At 46.3% G+C, this 20,079-nt stretch overlaps 3 protein-coding genes across 27 annotated transcripts in view; 1 reads left to right on the top strand and 2 right to left on the bottom strand.

The window, feature by feature from the left end:
• Positions 1 to 157: 157 nt before the first annotated feature.
• On the bottom strand, positions 158 to 6,159 carry LOC112676043 (creatine kinase U-type, mitochondrial). Of its 3 annotated transcripts, none has more exons than XM_025473018.3 (10): positions 6,009 to 6,159; positions 4,870 to 5,187; positions 4,037 to 4,235; positions 3,738 to 3,833; positions 3,142 to 3,363; positions 2,921 to 3,006; positions 2,676 to 2,799; positions 939 to 1,073; positions 604 to 729; positions 158 to 400 (listed from the first exon to the last, which is right to left on the bottom strand). In XM_025473018.3, the coding sequence occupies exons 2-10, from the start codon at positions 5,016 to 5,018 to the stop codon at positions 284 to 286; spliced, it is 1,254 nt and encodes a 417-aa protein (XP_025328803.1). In that variant the 5' UTR covers positions 5,019 to 5,187; positions 6,009 to 6,159; the 3' UTR covers positions 158 to 283. The 3 variants fall into 3 exon arrangements, with proteins under 3 accessions (XP_025328803.1, XP_035565047.1, XP_025328802.1); XM_035709154.2 differs by having other exon boundaries at positions 4,870 to 5,154; positions 6,009 to 6,147; XM_025473017.3 differs by lacking the exon at positions 6,009 to 6,159 and having other exon boundaries at positions 4,870 to 5,254.
• LOC125754016 (formin-2-like) lies at positions 5,034 to 11,954 on the bottom strand. Its single transcript, XM_049103990.1, has 3 exons — positions 11,946 to 11,954; positions 8,225 to 8,788; positions 5,034 to 5,387 (listed from the first exon to the last, which is right to left on the bottom strand). The coding sequence occupies exons 1-3, from the start codon at positions 11,952 to 11,954 to the stop codon at positions 5,034 to 5,036; spliced, it is 927 nt and encodes a 308-aa protein (XP_048959947.1).
• Positions 8,242 to 20,079, top strand: part of PPIP5K1 (diphosphoinositol pentakisphosphate kinase 1) — a 46,361-nt gene continuing 34,523 nt past the window's right edge. For 12 of the 23 annotated variants that reach the window (XM_049104269.1, XM_035709152.2, XM_035709149.2 and 9 more), the window contains exons 1-18: positions 8,281 to 8,342; positions 11,822 to 11,917; positions 12,196 to 12,370; positions 13,147 to 13,342; positions 13,777 to 13,867; positions 14,094 to 14,179; positions 14,517 to 14,671; positions 14,804 to 14,905; positions 15,350 to 15,511; positions 15,625 to 15,746; positions 16,847 to 16,948; positions 17,406 to 17,492; positions 17,621 to 17,696; positions 17,840 to 17,949; positions 18,035 to 18,117; positions 18,273 to 18,404; positions 18,569 to 18,690; positions 18,984 to 19,166. In XM_049104269.1, the coding sequence (XP_048960226.1) occupies positions 12,224 to 12,370; positions 13,147 to 13,342; positions 13,777 to 13,867; positions 14,094 to 14,179; positions 14,517 to 14,671; positions 14,804 to 14,905; positions 15,350 to 15,511; positions 15,625 to 15,746; positions 16,847 to 16,948; positions 17,406 to 17,492; positions 17,621 to 17,696; positions 17,840 to 17,949; positions 18,035 to 18,117; positions 18,273 to 18,404; positions 18,569 to 18,690; positions 18,984 to 19,166 (1,956 nt within the window). In that variant the 5' untranslated portion in view covers positions 8,281 to 8,342; positions 11,822 to 11,917; positions 12,196 to 12,223. Of the gene's footprint in view, positions 8,343 to 8,453; positions 8,600 to 11,113; positions 11,338 to 11,821; positions 11,918 to 12,195; positions 12,371 to 13,146; positions 13,343 to 13,776; positions 13,868 to 14,093; positions 14,180 to 14,516; positions 14,672 to 14,800; positions 14,906 to 15,308; positions 15,512 to 15,624; positions 15,747 to 16,846; positions 16,949 to 17,405; positions 17,493 to 17,620; positions 17,697 to 17,839; positions 17,950 to 18,034; positions 18,118 to 18,272; positions 18,405 to 18,568; positions 18,691 to 18,983; positions 19,167 to 20,079 lie in introns of those variants that run through there. The other 11 variants (XM_049104259.1, XM_049104260.1, XM_049104254.1 and 8 more) reach the window with 7 other exon arrangements.

Genomic DNA, 20,079 nt, shown 5'->3' with positions numbered 1-20,079 from the left:
GGGTAAAATGCTAATGCTTTCCACCCACCTGAGAATCAGTGTTCCTGGCATGCCTTATCTGGAGTATTCTTTTCATCATAAATAACCCCACAGCTTCTTTTCCTTTCCTGGAGGCTAGTCCCTCCTCACCCCAACCATTAGAAATAACAAAGACAACTAGAGCATAGCAAGGAGTCTTTACTAGGACAGAAGGGAGTTAGGGGCATCCAGGGCAAGTAGAATGGGCCACATTAGAATGGATAGAAGTCCTGGGGATCTTGAGTCATCTTCGGGGAATGGGGAGTTAATGCTTATTGTGGACGAGAGGTGGAGGGACGCGGATATCCTGGCCTCTCTCCAGACGCCGTTCACAATCAATCAAATAGTTTACTCCATCGATGACCAGCTGCACCAGCTCCACCTGAAGGACACTAACCCTTGATTTCTGCTTCCCATAACTTGAGTTTCCTTCTTTAGTGCTGATTTGCCTGCTCTAGGCACTCATTTCCAGGCTCCTCCCCACTCAACCTGAATTTCATTTCAGATTCCTGGGGTTCACTCACCGTCATAGCTCAACCCCCACAGACCTATATCTCTCTTCACCCTAATCCCTAAGGATCTCACCTCTGACTTGCCCAGTCGGTCCAAATTAGAGATGTCAAAGACGCTGCCTGTGGCAGCTGTGTCCACTCCTCCAGTACCACGTTTTTGGAGCCTTAAGTTCTCCAGGATCTTTGGGAAGCGGCTGTCCTAGAGGGGAGGGCACAGGGTTAAGGGCAGGATCAATTGGGGCAGAGACTGATTTTACCTGAAAGAGCTTTGAACCTGCTCAGAACTCTTTCCCCTAATATTTCTAAGCCACAATGTGTCTGGCTCCTTTCCAAAATGCCCACACCCTCCCATCTACACACAGCCACCTTCTTCATTCACACCCCACTCTAACCCCACAACTCCTTTACTTTGCTTAGCAGGGGCAGTTTGATGTGCACTCCTGCCCGAAGTCCAGTGCCCAGGTTAGACGGACAGGTCAAGATGTATCCCAAACGCTCATTCCACATGAACTCCCAGCCACGCTCCTGGATCAGCCGCTCCACCTGAGTCCACAAAGTCGCTGTTAGTGAAAAGTCAGGGATACGTGAACCCTCCCTTAACCAGACCTACAGGAACTCTAGAACCAGAAACTTGGGCTATGAAAAAATGACAGTGCTGTGTGTGTGTAAATGCTTTGTTATTATCACACATACAAGGTAATTTTGATGTTGCAAGCCTATAATGGTGAGATTACAGAAAAGTATATTGTGTGTGGAAGAAGAGAAACTTGGGAGAATGATGCATTCAGGATGATCTAGGGAAATGAGTGGAGGTGGTAAACTGAACTGAGAAAGGAATGATTATTTAATGAGCTCAGCATGCATGGATTATCTTTGCTTTGCTAATGAGGCTGGAGTTTGGAAGGGTTCTTTCACACATAAAATGAGGGTGTAGGCTCTGCAACAGGAAGAGGCAAGAGAGCCTTCTGTTAGCTGTGGAGAGAGCACATGTGAGAAGTCATAGAGAAAGGTGAAAACAGTCCAGAAGAGCCGCACTCAGAGTTATGTGTATGCTTGATGAGGTGGGAAGGGGATTGTGGAAAGGGTGTTTTGTTTCACTTGAGCATCCTAATCATGGAGGTGACCATTAGAGTTCAAAAGACAGGGGATCTGCTGAAGTGATGGACATGAAAACTACCTAATGTGAGTAAAGGGGATCTTGTTCATAGTTTAGGAAAAAACCATGGCATGGGGGATTATTTTACATGTTGAACAAGGGGAAACTCTTCCATCTAGAAAAATAATAATGGGAGGTAACACTTATTGAACATTGATTATAGGCCAGGCATTTTACATGCCTTTTTCTCATTTAATCCCCACAACAACATAAAATGTAGGAAGCCTTATTATACTAATTTCACAGATGAGAAACCTGAGGAATATTATTTGAAAAGCACTTCCCTACCACTTACAGTCAGAATATGTTATCTGTTATTTGCCAAAAACAATAAAAAGTTCCTAGCTAGAATCTAAAAGAAGAAGAGCTCTCTGTCTTTACGAGTCCAAAATAGAATTGTATATATGAGAATACACAATAAGAACTGGGTTTATGGGGATTTCTAATCTAGAATAGAATATAGAGACCTAATCCATATAAGATTGAAGATTCAGTAGAGCCACACATTCTGGAACTTCAGCCATTCCATCTTTCATTTTCCCTGGTCTCCCCCCTCCTCTCAGCTTAAAACCAGACATGATACTTTAGCAAGAAAGACAGAATTCAGAGCAAAGGCCAACCTTGGTTACACTGAAATCATGAACATACCAAGCTTTCATTCCCTGCAATGATCCAGGTTCAGATTTTTCTTTATCTGCACACTCCACACATTCCAGGCACTGACCCACTATCTCAGTTATTCTTTTTGTCTTATCTGGCAACTGCTTTATTTACTACATTGGACTCGTGACATTCTTTCTATCTTCTATTCTTGGGTGACCATATTTCCTGGTTTTCCCTGGACAGTCCTAATATATTGTCCTGCAATGATTGATGGTGATCCCTTTTGCTATCAAAAGTGTCCTGAATTGGTTGATAAATTAGGTGGTATGGTCTTTGGGTTTTCCTTATGTCCTCCCACCTAGTTCCCTTATACATTCTTCTCCAACCTCTTTGAGGCCTCGACAGAATCTTTCAAACACTCTCTTCATGTTGCCACCCTTCTCCATGGAGATGACCCGTGTATGATCCTCCTCATTCACCCAGATCAAGAAGCTCTTCTCATTGTTGTGCCTGAAGAGTAGAAAAGAGGGAAAGACAGGGATCAAGAGGCAGGTCAAGAACTGGGGGAGATAGAGGAATAAGAGGCACGTAAGGGACATGGGGACAAAAAAAGGTAAGTTAAGCCTCATACCAGATCCCACGAGCATCTGGCCAGTCTCGAGCCATTCCTGCTGCAGTCAGCAATGGGGACACAGGCTTATCAAATAGGAAATGATCCTGAAGCAAGTAAAAGGACTTGGTTTAAGAATCTTCACAGTAGCCTCTGGGCCTCTGTCTCATCTGGCCAACCCTCCCCTCTGACTCTTCTTTCCATCTGCTTCCTTAACCCAACTCCCTCTCAACGCCCCTCACATCAATAAGCTGCTGCTGTTCAGCCTCTGTCATCTCACTGAGCCGATAGTAACGTCCAGCCAGGTCACCCTTCAGGCCGCTCAATGCATCCACTACAACACGTTCCACCTCTCGTCGCTCTGCCCGAGTGCATGCCGGAGGGAGACTGAGTCCGCGGATACTTCGGCCAGTTCTGACTCTCGAGGACAATACATACCTCTCATCAAAGTAGCCAGAACGGATCTAGGGAATAAGAGAAATTAATATATGTCACAGAAACACAGTGGGTGGGAACTGAGGGCCCTGGGGAAAGGAGAGACTTTAAGAACTGTAAGGATCCTCACTGCATGCATTGGAAGAAGTCCAAAGGGCAAGTACTCCAAATGAAGGGGGCAATATGAACCCTCCCCAAACTGCTTATTTTGGGGTATGGTCTTTCTCATCCACCTTCTCTCCATATCTGCTGCTTCTTAAGATACAATTCCTTCCCCCGCACCAAGACTAAAAGCTCAGCAGTCTAATGACTCTGAGTCAGGAAGCAATTAAGGTGAAGGGATTGGAGAAACAGAGCGTTGTACATAAGGCAATGCAAATCAGAAGCGGAATATCTGACCTACCTTGCTGGCATCCAGGTCAGTGGTATGTTTCATTGTTCGGGGGTCATATCCATTGTGTCGTTCTTGTATCACAGGATCAAACAGCTCAGCAAATACCTGATGGGGAATTAAGAGGGAGAGGGTGGTTAAAGAGAGGGGATCCCTTTCAGGGCCTTAGTCGTGGATTGATTTCACTGGGTCAGAAAACATGAGTATGGAAGGTCCAGCCTTAAGGGAAAGTGAAGGGTCTGTTGGGGGAACGAGCTGGGATTACTGGGAAGATGAGTTGGGTCATCAGGGAAACTCTGGGGGCCCCCTACCTCATAGGTCTCCTCATCTCCAGCTACCATGCCCACAGTCTTGATGAAGGGGTGGCCGGGGTTGTCCACGCCAGTCTGGATACACTGATCTAGCGTCCAACCAGTGGGTGTGGTCTTGTCGCAGAGCCGGGCATAGACTGCTGGGGTCAGGTGACTGGCCATGCAGTTGTTGTGCTTTCGTAGGTCTGGGTACTCAGCGCTAGGGAGGGGGTACCCAGTAACCATGGAGAGAGGGCACAGGGGGCCTAGACCCAGTGCAGTCAGATGGGAGCTATCCAGTTAGCCATGTCTAGCTTTGCTCCTTAGGAGAAGGGAAGATTAGAGGGAGGCTAAATCTTGGTAATCTCTTTAGGGACTTTCAGGGTCTATTCTTTCCCAACAGTTCCAGTTTCCTTTGTCTGGCGGGCTCAATTCCCCCAGATTTGCTCAGTTCTTTCCTACCATTAGCACAACATTAGGGATGGGGGAGGGGAAAGACCAAGGACGGGAATTCAGGAAATTAGGGGAAACAGCAGGAAAGGAGATGGAGGAAAGCGAAAAGGATAGTTCCTGGTTTCTCAATTAGGGATTTGGGCAGAGTGGGTGCAGCCAGAACTCAGGGCCGAGCGGGCTTGGGGGCGGAGACTGCGGGTTACAGGTCCCCAGGAATGCGTTAGCCTCACGGTTTTGGCCTCAATCCCCAATCCACTGACGTTTCCAGATTGTACAGCACTGTACTCCAGAGCCTTCGTGATTATAACCCTTCTCTGTTGCCCAGGTCCTCCTCTCCATCCCCATCTTCGTTCCTGTCACCACCTCCCCCACACACACCGCTGCGCCTCAGACACTGATACCTTGGGGGATACAGCCTCCGTCGTTCACTGGCGGCTCTTACAGGTGCCGGGCGGAGCAGAAACCCAGCGGCTAGAGACCCAGCTCCAGCCAAAGCTAGGAGCCTGAGCCCCGGGCGCGCGGACAGCAGACGAGAGAAGGGACCAGCCATGGCTTGAGGTTCCGGCTATTCAATCCCGGAGCGGGAGCTGGCGCAGGGCAGGAACGGGGAGGGAGGGTGCAACCAGGAGGTCTGAGGGCCGGAACTGGGTGCGAAGCTGGAGCCGAAATGGGGGCCGGAGTGGAGGCTGGAGCGGGAGAGGGAGCGGGTTCCAACCGGACTGCAGGAGAGGCGCAATGAGCTAGCGGCGGGCGGTGGAGGAGAGGGAGGCCCCAGCCGCAGTCTCCAGGGGTGGGGCTCCCACAGGCCCCGCCTTTCCGCCTGCGACCGCGCTAGGTGTGCGAGGGCAGAGGTGGGAAGCACCGCCAGGTAGAATAGGGACCGGGAGCTCCCCGCCGTAGGCCGGGGATGCGGGCCCACCTGGGATGAGGTCGCCCAGATTTCAGCACCAAGTACAGGACAGCACCCAAGGGGACCCGAGAAAGCTGAACACCCTTCCCCCAAGCCTCTCCATTTAACTGGGAACCCGATTCGTCACTCTGAGTGTGAAAGTGACATTGCACAACCTTCTCTAGTTTTCGGCCTTCCCCTGCAACCTCTTCATATGCCCAGGGGAGGCGGCCGCGGGAGAAACCGCCAAAGAAGTACAGATACCGGAGAAAGACATGAAGAGAGCACGCAGAGACAGGCACAGGAAAAGACACTGGGTGGCTCAAGGTCACCTTCTCCTTAAAACCAGGAAGAGGACCAAGGTGCCCTCCTGCGACACCTGAGCTATTCTTATAAGAATTCCCTGAGAGGAACCAGAGAAACATTAATTCTTACCCCATTTATATTGTGTTCTCTACCCCCACTCCGCTCCCAAGACTGAAGCCGTAAGTCCTGCCTCCACTTCTCATGATCTCCAGCTTTTCTCCCCTCAACCCTCCTCCGGAGCTTCTACTTCACCTTTGATCTTTTAATTCTTCAAGCTTTATCCTTGTTCAGAACTATTTGCTGCCCACAGGACTCCCTCTGAGTATTCTCTGCAAGCTTGCCTACCTGTTACCTGTTGGTTGCACTGGGTATGGAGCTGGGGTTGGACAGGGAATTGTTAGTTTTCTCTTCCGCCTCTCCCTTCTGCTCCCTCTTTGTAGCTTCCAGTTCCTGGACTGGAGGGGAGCATAAGGAGAAGTGAAGGGTGTGGTAAGATGACGAGGTATAGGAATGGGACAGGCAGGCACAGGTCTCCAACCACCACAAGTGTTGCCTCTCTTGGCTCCCTAATGCTGTTTAATCCAGAATGTAAGGCGGAGTGGTGTTCAAGGGCATAAGGTTGCCAGGGAATCGCTGCCTTCCTACTGGTCCTCTGTCCTCTCTCCTCACAAGGTGTGTATTCAGAATTGAGAGGGTGTGTACCCAGACCTCAAAATGTGACTTAGGTGTGACTTGACCTTTGTCCTGGCAGGAAAGAGAATGAATACTGGAGCCAATATAGAGATAGATGTGGGACTTCAGTATAGAAAGTCAGTTAAGGTGGGGTAGGCATGGTGGTGTTAGTTCCTTTTCTCAGCTGTCTTGGCATACCCACAAGATAGTAAGATACTTGGAAATCTTATTTGAGAAAGAGAAATTCCCTTCACATTGTTCTCTGGCCCCACTGATGAGACCCCACTCCTCTACTCCTATACTTTGTGGGTATCCTTAAGAGCCATCCACCTCTCTTCTGTGTCTGTCACTTAATTCCTTCTTCTGGTAGGAGAGCAATTATCAAAGGATAGAGTTCTGTAGTTAAAGTCCCTTTTGGGGAGATAGAAAATGTTACCCCTGGGCTCGTTGTCTAAGTTAAGGAGTAGTTATGAGGAAGCAAATATAATTACTTGGAATGGTATATATCTACCCAGATAAAGAAGGAAGATAATCTTCCAGAGCAGTAGGGTTGTTATTTGTTTGAGAGGGTGGTTACTAAGATTAAAGAGGTAGGAAACGAGAAGAGAGAATTACAGAAGGAAAAATAAGACTTGCCCAGAGGACTAGAGAAAGCATTCAAGTTTGGAGACTAGCTGTCCAAATTTGAATACTAGCTCTGCTGAGAAAAGACATGTATGTGTGTACTTTTCTTATTCTGTGAGCATCTAACAGCCACATGATGTATTAATGCTCACTTTAAAAAATTATCCCACGGCACGCAAGAAGTAATACATGTATTTGACTTCTTTAATGATAATGATATCAATACTGTTTAGCATTTATAAAGTGCTTTATAATTATAAGGAACTCTAGTATGTGTAATTTTATTGAATTGGATTGTTCCAGTGGATGACCAGGGACTGAGCCTACATTTTTCAGGGGGGTGAGAAGACAAGTTAGTAACTTGTTTGAAGGGCTGGAGTGGTGGAGAGGACATGAGCCTGAGCAGAACTAGGGAGGATTCTATTTCCCTTAGGGATGGATGGTCCTTAGAATCATCTCTATCTCATTCAGGATGCCTTGGGGTCAATATAATGATGCACCTGACTGAAAAAGTGGTGTGATCCCTAAGGTTGCAGAGAAGAAACAGGGAATTTGGGATTGTCTTGACCAGGGAAACCCCAAGTAAGGATGAAAAGATAAGAATAAAAATGCGAAGAAAACAAAATGCTTTCATATAACCAGTACCGTATGATTAGATTTTTAAATCACTCTTACAGCTGAGGAAATGGAGGCTGAGGGAAGTTCAGTGACTTGTCCAAAGCTACACAGCTATGAAAGGCAAGGCCAGGATTCAAACCTAGATTTGTCTGGTTCCAAGGCTGCAGGGATTAAGACCACGCCCACTGTGGAGATGGGAACCGCCTTGTCCAGTCTTCCAAGTCCATCTTTTCTTGACTCCGCCATAAATAAGTCTCTTTGTTCCTTCCCTTAACTTTCTGATTTGTTTTTCTCTTTGTCCCTTTTTGTCTCCAGTCTACCTGTAACGCCTCTACATCTGTTAACACTTTCAATCTACATTTATTGGCTCCCTAAGCAGGTCATACTCCTTTTGTTTCAAAAAGCAAACGGAAAACCTGGTTTTGGTCTCAAGGACGTGCAGTGGCACGTACCTCGTACCTCTTTCTCTGCATCTTGCTTGTTCCCTGCTCTTGGTCTCGCTGGGAAGTCTCTGTCTAAACCAAGCATCTGGGCCGTGCCGACGCAGCCAGGAATTGGAGGAAGGGGAGCATCAGGTTGCACTCCCGCCCCACAGCCACTAGAGGCCACCCTCCTCCACGCAGAAGTGCGGGCCAACGCAGCCTGACTCTGTTGCCGGTGCGCGCCCTCCGCTGATTGGTGACAGCTCGGGGAAGCCGCGCGTTGATTGGGTGGCTGTCAGGGGTCGCTGACGGCAGGTTCGGCTGCGCGAGCGCAGGGAGGCGGGTGAGCGAGGGCCGGGGGCGGTGGGGGAGTGGCTGGGGGCTGGGGGCGGTATCCGCGGGGGTGGGCTGGGGGGTGCGGGCGCGGGGGTGCGGAGGGCCGCGGTCCGTGCCGGCTGCGGGCAGCCTGGGAAAGAGGCCCAGCGGGCAGGCCTCGGTGTCAGCGTAGGGAGAGTGAGGCGGGGGCGGGCGAAGGCTGGTGGAGCCGCCTCGGGGCGCGGTGTCGGTGGCCGGGAGCCGCGTGAGGACAGGCGCCGAGGGGTCCGCGGGAGCCGGGAGCGGGGCGAGGGTTTGCGGGAGGAGGAGGGCGCCCTGCGTGCGGCGCGGGTCTGGGTGAGGAGGGGGGCGGGTCGCTGCGGGCCGGCGGGGACCCCGGAGAGGGCCGGCGCGAGGACGCGGGGGTCTCAGGCGTTGGTTCCTCCTGGGGACCTTCGCGGGTTCCACGCAACTCTGTGGCCCAGCGTGGCGACTCGTCTGCGGGTGTGCAGGGTTTGTCTGATGCTGGGGGATCGCTGAGCGAGGGCATCAGTGGGATTGCTAACTGGATTAGTTGATCAGTGATGGGGGAGGGGGGGTGCCGGTGGAAAGTCATTTTAGCAAATCAGGGAAAGGAAGAAGTAGGAGTGGGTGGGTTGATGGAACAAGGGCATTAAGCACAATCCATCAGTGCCAGGATATGGGTGTGTAGGAGGTAAGCGTTGCATCCCAGGGAAGGAATTTAGGAAGAAGATGCAGGGGTTGGTGGCCTGAGAAGTTTTGCGACGCTGGACATATTCCTGCCTGCGCTGTATTGACGTTTCCCCTTCGCGGCTGATGGTGCCCTCCGCTGGGTGCCTGGCCATTAAGGAAATCAGAGGACTACTGCAGACAGCCCTGAATCCGAAGGGAGAAAGAAGTTACACAGTTTCCCTTCCCTTCCACCCCCCTCTTCAGATCCGATTTAACATAGGGGTTTCCCAGATTGCCCACCTGCCCCACCCTCTCTCCTTACCTATCTTCTCCCCGCCTCCGACCCTCCCTTTTCCCCCTTCCTTTTGCTTGGATTCAGGCCGGAGTTAGACTGCCCTTAGCCCTTTGTGGACTGTGAAGTTTTCTTTTGCTTTGTAACGAAGTATTGAGGGAGAGGGGGTTGCGGAGAAGGGCGCAGAAAACTGGGGAGTGGCTCTTGGGGTACCACATGAAGTCCCAGCCCTGCTCAGAGGTACATCTAAAGAAGTCCTGGCTTATTTCATGGCTCTTTCTGTCAGGCTTCTATCCTTGCTTTGGTAACTATGAATATAGGCCATTCTGTCTCTCTTTAGCCCCTACTTGTGAACAGACTCTTCTTCCGCGTTCTATTACCATCCCCTGTTATAAAGTCATAATAGAATTTCAGGAAAATGACTGTATACATTCAGTAGAAAACCAGGAAGGACTTCATGCGCAAAACGGTGAAGGATTAGGAACCTTAGACATGAGCGAAAGCCCCTGCTTCGGATAAAGGATAAAGGGTGCAACGAAATTCTTCTTGTTTAAACTATATAGGGACGTCGGGGATGGCACAAATCATGGAAACTGGGTCAGGTCACTAAAAAGGAGCTCAAAGAAACAGCTTATTCATCAGGAGGGGGCAGTGTATGTATAAGATCTGTAGTAAACAACTGGAAATGTTAAGTAGAAGGAGCATGTTGTGGTTGACTAGTGGAGACAAGCAGAAGGTCATAAAGGTTAGCTGTAACTTTCTAATCAAAGCTGCAAATCCCACTTGGCAATGGCAGGGTTTAAAATAAAAATACAAAATAATTGTTGAAGACTATTTAAAAAGTCTGTAAGACTAAATCTAAAAAAAAAAAAAAGACTAAATCTATCTACTTAAGGTGTTTGTGCCTTTCATTAGAGTCATTGGTTATTATTTCTGAAAACTTTTGGAGAATGTGAAAAATTGTTCCTGGGTGACTCAATTTTTTTTTTTTGGGGGGGGCGAACAGCATACCCGTATCCCTGCAATTTAGTATTAACAAATGTTGACCTTTTGTGTATTTGGTTCAGATATTTTAAAAGTTGAAATAAACATTACAGATAAGGGTTGTAAAGTTCCACTCAAATCCTTCTCAATTTCCACTTTCAGAGGTAACCACTATCTTGAATTTAGTGTCTCTCTTTCCAGTCCATATTTTTAGACTCCTACTAATTATGTATACAGTCACAAACATATATAATATTTTTAATTTATGCAAACCGAATTGTACTGCATGTGTATGTCTGCTGTTTGCATTTGGAAGCTGTTCATATTGTTACATCTTCAATTCATTTTTAAAAATTGCTGTTTATCATTTGTATCCACTCTACACTGTATCCATTCTACTTGTGACCTCTGAGTTTTCAGTTTTTCCCATTATCAGCAGTGAGATTATGAACATCTTTGCCCATGTCTTATTATGCAGGAGAGTTTTTTTACAGCAGAAATTCTCAGCCTCAGCACTACTGACATTTTGGACTGGGTAATTCTTTGTTGTGGGGGAGTATCCTATGAATTTAAAGCTGTTAAGCATTGTCCTCAGCCTCTACTCATCAGACACCAATAGCACCTTCCTAGCTGTGACAACCAAAAATGCTTCCTACCAAATGTCCCCTAACCAGCATAATCACAGTTAGGAACTATTACTGTAGGTGTATGTGTGCAGAAGTGGAACTACCAGATTGTTCTGATTCAAATGTAAGTCTTTAAGATAGTCTCATGGATTATGGATCTAGGCAGAATTTTTTCCTACTGTAGCTTCTGGTGTAAGGGCCCTTGACCTAAGCCAGACCTGGGTCTTTAGTACCAGGACATGGTAGAGAGAAAACATGGTAAAAGAGAAAAACCCATTTCAGTCTGAGAATGGGTTGGAGGCTATTGTATGGATGCCTGTATATACTTAACCTCCCAGTCAGCCCTGGACCTCTTTCCTTGACAGATTTTTCTGGACTTGCGCATCTGTCTTTTAAAGTGGAGCACGTGAGGGTGCCTGGGTGGCTCAGTTAAGTGTCTCCCTTTGGCTCAGGCTCAGGTGTGATCCCCGAATTGAGCCCCACATCTGGCTCCTGCTCAGGGGAGCTTACTTCTCCCTCTTTCTCTGCCCTTCACCCTCCCTTCATGCTCGCTCTCTCTCTCTCTCTCTCTCTCTCTCCCCCTCCCTCTCATGCTGTCTCCCTCTCAAATAAATCAATAAAATCTTTAAAAAAATGAAATGGAGCATGTGAAGGAGGGACAGGGCATAGAGAATTTTAATGTCCTGGTATAATGCTTAGAACATAGGATGCTCTCAATAAATGGTTTTTGAGTTAATCCTTGGTAGGAATGAAGATGGGGTTAAGGTCAAAGGCAGTTGACCTCTCTCATTCTCTTTGACCTTGAATTAAATCCCTAAGTTCAACACTACTATGGGGAGATGGTGAAGGGATAGGAATATTTTGTAATGAATCCAAAACTGGAAATGTCACTCTAACCTTCTCTTCTGGTAGGAATCAACAGTAGCCTCCCATGAAGAACTGCCTTTTCTTCTTGCTGCTGGATTTAATGGTGTTTCCTGCTGGCAGAATCAGGGACATGCCAGCACTGTAAGGGTTAACCTTCTTATCCTCTCACCAGTCTCATGGTTGGGTATAGGGTGAGCAGAGGAAAAGGGAGACCTTGCTTTTTCTCTTAGGGATCTTTAGTCATGTCAAGTCATAGCCCACATGCTTCCTTTCCTATTGCTCTTTCTTACCACAGTTTTATTTCCTGTTTCCCCTAGTCTCCTTGTGGTTCCCTCTTTATTTTATGATACTCCACACCCAATTCCCACCCACTGCCATGGGGTTTGGATTCTGAACTAATGGGATGCCCTCCATTGCAGAGCGGGATGAGTGGGTACTCCAGCGGGGATGTGGTCATTGCCGGCCAGTGAGGGTGAGAGTGCCACAGCCCACTTCTTCCTTGGAGCCGGAGATGAGGGGCTGGGCACCCGTGGAATAGGCATGAGGACAGAAGAGAGTGACAACGAGCTCCTTGAGGATGAGGAGGATGAAGTGGTAAGACTAAGAAAATGATGTAACTTGGTGTTGGGACCCCTTTCATAGAGAGTTGAGATTCCTTTGGCTAGAGATACTTCTCTGCTCTTTGCAAATTCATAGATTCTTTGTCATAAACAGGCCCCATCCTAAGTGGAGAGGCAGTAGAGATTGGTTAGATTACTTCTCTTTGAATCCCCTGCCATTACGCCCTCCTCCAGTTGTGTCATGGTTATTGGTTCTCTGGCTCTTCTAACTGAGCACACATTTCCTACTGTGGAAAGGCACTTTTTAGGCAATAGGGATCTTTATACACACTCTGTTCTAGACCTAAGTTAGGAGACAGCATTTACCCCATAGGTCCAAAGTCTTGGCAAGAAACTGTGCCCAAGGGGATCCCTGGGTGGCTCAGCAGTTTAGCACCTGCCTTCGGCCCAGGGTGTGATCCTGGAGACCTGGGATCGAGTCCCATGTCGGGCTCCCTGCATGGAGCCTGCTTTTCCCTCTGCCTGTGTCTCTGCCTGTGTCTCTCTCTCTCTCTCTCTCTCTCGAATAAATAAATAAGTCAAGAAAGAAAGAAAGAAAGAAAGAAAGAAAGAAAGAAAGAAAGAAAGAAAGAAAGAAAGAAAGAAAGAAAGAAAAGGAAAGGAAAGGAAAGGAAAGGAAAGGAAAGGAAAGAAAGGAAAGGAAGGAAAGAAAGAAAGAAACTATGCCCAAAGGAGATGAGACAGTGTTCCCTCATAGGGATGGTCTTGGTTGGAAGTTCCTAAGTTCCTGATAGCACTTCTTCTCTATAGCCTCCTGAACCTCAGATCATTGTTGGCATCTGTGCCATGACCAAGAAATCCAAGTCCAAGCCAATGACCCAAATCCTAGAGCGACTCTGCAGATTTGACTACCTAACGGTTATCATTCTGGGAGAAGATGTGATCCTCAACGAGCCTGTGGAAAACTGGCCATCTTGCCACTGCCTCATCTCTTTCCACTCCAAAGGTTGGAGTCTATGAAGGAAAATGGGAGGGAACGGAGTTGGGAATGCTGGACTGGCAGATGAAGTTCTTACTGTCAAATAGTACAGAGGTCATCAGCTCTTCCTGATACATTGGAGAACAGAAGGGTGAAGAGGGGTTTGCTTTCCCTGTATCATGGAAGAGTTGCTGGTGGTAGTTTAAAGTCCATATTCAAACCTCAGGCTCTTAGGGTCTCTGACAGAATTGTGTGTCTCTGAAAGGACCCTAAGAATAATATCTTTTTCACTTTTTCCTGATGGATATTCTAGACTTGGGAAGTTGGGTAGAAGGATAAGCGATGGGTTGGATGGGTAGAGGAGCTAAGTGGCAACTTTAGCATTAATAATCTATTTCTCTTGCTGTTTTCTCTGTCTTTTTCACTTTTTTTCTTTGATCAATTTCCGTTCTCCATCTCAGGATTTCCTCTGGACAAAGCTGTTGCTTACTCCAAGCTTCGAAACCCATTTCTTATCAATGACCTGGCTATGCAGTATTACATCCAGGATAGGTATAGCTTTCTGTTGATTGGTGGGATGGGTAGCCCTGAGATCATGCCTGTTTAGAGAGCACGTTCTGGGAGGGGCAAAGTCAAACAAACATGCTTAATTTTTGCATCATACCCTCTTGAGTTCTGTGCCGTGATATCTACCAGTTCCTGAACAAATGAAATCCCTAGCCTCTTCCCTTGGTCTCCATCCCCCACCTCTCCCAGCTAATTTATTTGGGGGTGACAGGAGGGAGGTGTACCGGATCCTGCAGGAGGAGGGTATTGATCTGCCTCGATATGCTGTGCTCAACCGTGACCCCGCCCGGCCTGAAGGTGAGTACCTGGCTTTGTCCAGTCCTTCCCTGCCTTGCTTTCTGTCACTTAGCCCAGTTGTCCATCCTCTGGATATCTCCATGTACTACTTATCTAAGTGAGCCTTTCATTATTGGATTATGGATAGATTATGGATAGAACTATGGGCCCTGAATAGTGCCTTGGACCTCTTACATAGATATTATTATATTTATATACCATATACATACTACTGTATCTATTACTAAGATATGGTCACAGAAATTTGGGGGTTATGGAGATTAAAACACAGAGAAATGGGACTTGGAAGTATTCTACAATTCTCAACCCTAGGAATGACCACATACCTGTCTTTCAGAGTGCAACCTGATAGAGGGTGAAGACCAGGTAGAGGTGAATGGAGCTGTCTTTCCCAAGCCCTTTGTGGAGAAGCCAGTGAGTGCAGAGGACCATAATGTTTACATCTACTACCCCAGTTCAGCTGGAGGAGGAAGTCAGCGCCTCTTCCGTAAGGTATGGGAAACATTTGAGCATTTGGGGAAGTCAAATAGGAAGAAGGACAAGAATGAGGTTGTGGGAAGGGAAGCTGGAGGATTTAGGGACAATGTGGAGGCAATATTTTTTTTCTTCTTTTTCTTCCTGAAGATTGGCAGCCGAAGCAGCGTTTACTCTCCTGAGAGCAGTGTCCGAAAGACAGGATCATACATCTATGAGGAGTTTATGCCAACAGATGGCACAGATGTCAAGGTTATGGTGGATATAGGAATTTAAGAAGTCATAAATGTCTGAGGGGGATGGGGTGCTTGGGAAGCAAATGGAAGTGTATGGAGAAAATCATAGAAAATGAAGTGTGAATGTGATTTGCTTTCATATTCAGGTGAAGTCAGTGAGAGAAGTAGACATTTACATTATAAGTGTGAGAGCAAGGGCAAGGGTAATGTGGAAAATGCTATAATGTTGGTAACATTTTTTAATGAGGACTAGATAATAGATCTGGAGTCCCAAAGAGAAACCTTCATAAAGATATTTCGGTCAGGTTCAGTAAGAAATATATCGGTCTCTGTTTTTCGTCCTCAGGGTTGTTTTTGTTTTTGTTTTACTTTGAAACTAGCTTACAGACCTAGTGCTCATATTATCTTCTCATATGCAGGATGAGCGGTGGGCATACTCAGTGATGCTATGTACCTGCAGGTATATACAGTGGGGCCTGATTATGCCCATGCTGAAGCCAGAAAATCTCCAGCTCTGGATGGGAAGGTCGAACGAGACAGTGAAGGGAAAGAGATTCGATATCCAGTCATGCTGACCGCCATGGAAAAGCTGGTGGCCAGGAAAGTCTGTGTAGCTTTTAAGGTAGAAGAAGGCCTGTGGTGGGTGGTGCTGTGGAATGAGGGCAAGAGACAGGAGCAGGAGTCTGGGAAGAAAGAGTGGCTCTCTTGTTCTCATCTTGCCTCTTTCCACTGCAGCAAACAGTTTGTGGTTTTGACCTTCTTCGTGCCAATGGTCACTCCTTTGTGTGTGATGTCAATGGCTTCAGTTTTGTCAAGAATTCGATGAAATACTATGATGACTGTGCCAAGATTCTAGGGTAAGGGACACAATGGTCTGGACTAGGGAGAATGGGCTTAGAAAAGAGAGTTAGAAAGCTTTTGCTTAATTTTAAATATTGTAAAGAGTATTTAAGAGCAAAAAAAGAAAAATAGAAAAAAGACTCCTTAGCCCTCTTACCTTCCTAACACTGTACTTCCCAGTTAAAACTGTTAACAGTTTTATACATACCAGTATGTCTTCTACCATATATAAACAAACTATATTTATTGTACTAAATGTGATTGATCATGCTGTAATACTGTTTTAAAACTTTTCTTTAAAAAAAATTCACCCCATGATGTTTAAAATGTGGAAAGAATGATGAATATGGTTAGTATTCCTGTATTCACTATCAATCTTTAAAAATAAAATATTAAAAAAAATAAAATAAAATATTAAGAATTGGGGTGCCTTGGTGGCTCAGTTGGTTAAGTGGCCGACTTTTGATTTCTGCTCAGGTCCTGGGATCGAGCCTGGCATCAGGCTCCGTGCTCAGTGGGGAGTCTGCTTGAGGATTCTCTCTCTCCTTCTTCCCCTGCCCCTCCCTCTCTCTCTCTCTCTCTCTCTCTCTCTCTCTCTCTGTTTCTAAAATAAATAAATTAGTCTTTAAAAAGAAAATACTAGTTTGGACCCCTACCCATCCCTTGCTAATTACATCCCTTTCCCTCCCACCCAGAGATAACTACAATCCTTAATTTGGTGTTGTCATTCCCATGCATTTATTATTTTTTTTAAGATTTACTTATTTTAGAGAGAGTGCACTTAACAGAGTAGGGGAAGAGGGGCACAGGGAGAGAATCTCAAGCAGACTCCCCACTGAGCATGGAGCCCGAGGCGGGGCTCATTCTTGCAACCCATGAAATCATGACCTGAGCTGAAATTAAGAGTCAATACTTAACTAACTCAGCCACCCAGTCACCCCTATCCTTCCTGTGCATTTGTTAATACTTTTATTATGTCTGTGGGGGTGTTTTGGGGGCATGTTTTTAGATTTTATATAATACATTCTTCTACAACTTGCTAGTTTCTGGAGCTTTATTCACATGTGTGGTTCTGGTTCATTTATTTTCATACAGTTCTTCATGTTTCTCCTTCTAGGAACACCATTATGCGGGAGCTTGCTCCGCAGTTTCAGATCCCATGGTCTATCCCCACAGAGGCTGAGGACATTCCCATCGTCCCTACCACATCTGGCACTATGTGAGCAAAAGTATAAAATCTGGAGTAACCTGGAACACCTGGGTGGCTCAGCAGTTGAGCACCTGCCGTTGGCCCAGGGCGTGATCCTGGAGTGCCGTGATTGAGTCCCACATCGGGCTCCCTGCATGGAACCTGCTTCTCTCTCTGCTTCTCTCTCTGCCTATGTCTCTGCCTCTGTGTGTGTGTGTGTGTGTGTGTGTGTCTCATGAATAAATAAATAAATAAAATATTTTAAAAAAAATCTGGAGTAACCTACTTAAGGCACCTGAGTCAGACCGGTGGTTTCTGACTGTATACCATCTGACTAGTGGAGCCTTTTCTAGGTATTTTCCTAATCCCTACCTATACACCTAATCTCAGGTAGTTTTTCCTCTGTTGTTTACATTTACATGTCAAGTAGGATGAACAATGGGAGATGATGTGGGAGGAGGGGCTCTAACAACATTCCCTGTCTTAGGATGGAACTTCGTTGTGTCATTGCAATTATCCGTCATGGGGATCGTACCCCCAAGCAGAAAATGAAGATGGAGGTGACACATCCAAGGTAGGAAGAATGTCTTAATTTAGACAAATAGGTTTTTGTAAGGGAGTTGGGGTGGAGCAGCTCCCCAAGGCTTTAACTGACTTTTTCCTTAATTCTTTTCCTTAAAAAGCTTTTCCTTAATTCTTCAGGTTCTTCAGTCTATTTGAAAAACATGGTGGCTACAAGACGGGTAAATTAAAACTGAAGCGGCCTGAGCAACTACAGGTAAGGTGGCGAATCTGGCTGGGAAGAGCAGTGCTGTGGGAAAGACAGAGGGTATGGGATTGGGGTCCTTTGTGAGACACCAGGATGAAAAGGTAACTTGCCAGGCTTGTCCTGCTGCATGGATATTCTGTTATTTCCTCTAGGAGGTGCTGGACATCACAAGGCTGTTATTGGCTGAATTGGAGAAAGAACCAGGTGGTGAAATCGAGGAGAAGACTGGAAAACTAGAGCAGCTGAAGTCTGTGCTGGAGATGTGAGAAAGGGGATAGGAAAGGGGAGTCAATGACAGTGAGAACTGGGTGCTGGGATACAAAGTAAACTGTGAGTTTATCCTGCAGGTATGGTCATTTCTCAGGCATCAACCGGAAGGTACAGTTGACTTACTACCCTCATGGAGTAAAGGCTACTAATGAGGGACAAGGTAAGATATAATACCCCTTCCCATTACCACTCAAGTCTCTTATTCTTAAAATGACTTCTGCCTCAAGTCACCTTTCTGGGCTCCTCAGAAGACATTTAGTTGTCTCCACTATTTTCCTTAGATCTAGACCTATTCACTGCCCCTTATTTCTGCAGATCCACAGCGGGAGGCCCTGGCCCCATCTCTGTTGCTGGTACTGAAGTGGGGTGGAGAACTGACTCCTGCTGGCCGTGTTCAGGCTGAGGAGCTTGGGCGAGCTTTTCGCTGCATGTACCCTGGAGGACAGGGTGAGTATTTGGGGGGGGTAAATAGCAGGGCTTAGATAAGATGATTAGAGAATAAGTTGGGGAAATAGACAGAGGCAATGGGGAAGTTAATGGGAGAAAGAGCATTTTTTCTTCCATGTGGGTATTTATAGTAGACCATTCCTGGTCCTCCGCTTTACCCCCAGGTGACTATGCTGGCTTCCCTGGTTGTGGGCTGCTTCGTCTCCATAGCACTTTCCGCCATGATCTCAAGATTTATGCCTCTGATGAGGGCCGTGTCCAGATGACTGCTGCTGCCTTTGCCAAGGTGCACACTTAACAGTTCTCCCACAGTCCCACCTTCTCTACCTAATGTAGAGAAGCTGAGAATTTAGAGAACTAGTTGGGAAATGTCAGGATGTTTATGTGCTGACTTAGAGAAGTTTCTGCTTGTATGTGACTCATTCTATACAACTGAGAATGAGCTGAGAATAATTAGTCGTGTTAGGCCCCTTGACATATACCTCTCCTTTCCAAGCCAGCTCTCCTTTGATCTCTGGAACCAGGCCTACAGGTAGTAGACTGGAAGGAAAACTAATAGATTTTGTGCTTCCCCTCCAGGGCCTTCTGGCTCTAGAAGGAGAGCTAACACCTATTTTGGTACAAATGGTGAAGAGTGCCAACATGAATGGGCTCCTGGATAGTGATGGCGATTCCTTGAGCAGTTGCCAGCATCGAGTGAAGGCTCGACTACACCATATTTTGCAGCAGGATGCACCTTTTGGTCCTGAGGATTATGATCAGGTCAGGCTCTCCCTATTTTTGTGCCCAATATACCCCTATCCCAAAGTCCTAGAATCCTAAGTAAGAGTGATCAATAATGGTACTTACCGTGTGATAGGCACTGCTTTCCATGGTTTCCATACATTATCTCACTTAATCCTTACTCTTTGAAGTAAGTATGGGTATACAATCTCTTATCCACAATTTCAAAAACAAAAAAGATTTGGCACCAAGATTCATTTGGTAGCAAAACCTGACATAAGATGGTTTCTAATTCTTATTTATTTTGTTTAGTGTAAATGGTCATATTGTGCTGCAGAAATATAAATGCATTTAGTTATGCCCTAAGCCCTGTTGGAGATAGTATACAACATGTGGCATATGCACTATATTAACTTCCTAAAGTCTGAAAAATTCCCAGTTCCAAAACCCACTTCGTCCCAAGGATTCTGAAAGAAATAATGTTTCAGTTATTACTGATACATAAAAAATCTGCCCCCAAACTCAGTAACTTAAAGAGCAACATTGACTCTATTGTCTTACATATAGTTCTAGGCTCAGCTGGTCTTGGTTGGGGTATCTCCTAAAACTCTCCAGATATTGGCCAGGTTTGGGAGCTGAAACCATCTGATGGCTCGACTGGGTTGCTGAGATGGCTGAGCTTTCTCCCTCTTTTTGTTTTCCCTAGTCTTTAGAGCATCTCCTCTCTGCATGTTTTCTCCATGTGGTTTCTCTAGCATGGTAGCCAGACTTCTTAAATGGTAGTTTAAGACACTCCAAAAGTTAGAAGCCTCCAAGCTGTTTTATTTTTTTTTAAGATTTTTAAAATTTAATTATTATTTTTCTTTTTCTTTTTTAATTTTTAAATTTATTTATGATAGTCACACAGAGAGAGAGAGAGGCAGAGACACAGGAAGAGGGAGAAGCAGGCTCC

Source organism: Canis lupus, chromosome 30 (assembly GCF_003254725.2).
Source record: "Canis lupus dingo isolate Sandy chromosome 30, ASM325472v2, whole genome shotgun sequence".
Classification (NCBI taxonomy): Eukaryota; Metazoa; Chordata; class Mammalia; order Carnivora; family Canidae; genus Canis; species Canis lupus.
Note: the sequence above shows the minus strand (reverse complement) of the source record. Positions and strands in the feature narration are given on the sequence as shown.

Coding starts and splice junctions, on each gene's coding strand:
- LOC112676043 (XM_025473018.3), bottom strand. CDS start 5,018: ATGGCTGGTCCCTTCTCTCGTCTGCTGTCCGCGCGCCCGGGGCTCAGG. Junction 3,834..4,036: donor GAGATGAGGAGACCTATGAG/GTAGGGGGCCCC, acceptor ATTCCCCATCAG/GTATTTGCTGAGCTGTTTGA. Junction 730..938: donor AACTGCCCCTGCTAAGCAAA/GTAAAGGAGTTG, acceptor CCTCCCCTCTAG/GACAGCCGCTTCCCAAAGAT.
- LOC125754016 (XM_049103990.1), bottom strand. Junction 5,388..8,224: donor GGGCGCGCACCGGCAACAGA/GTCAGGCTGCGT, acceptor ACCTCATCCCAG/GTGGGCCCGCATCCCCGGCC.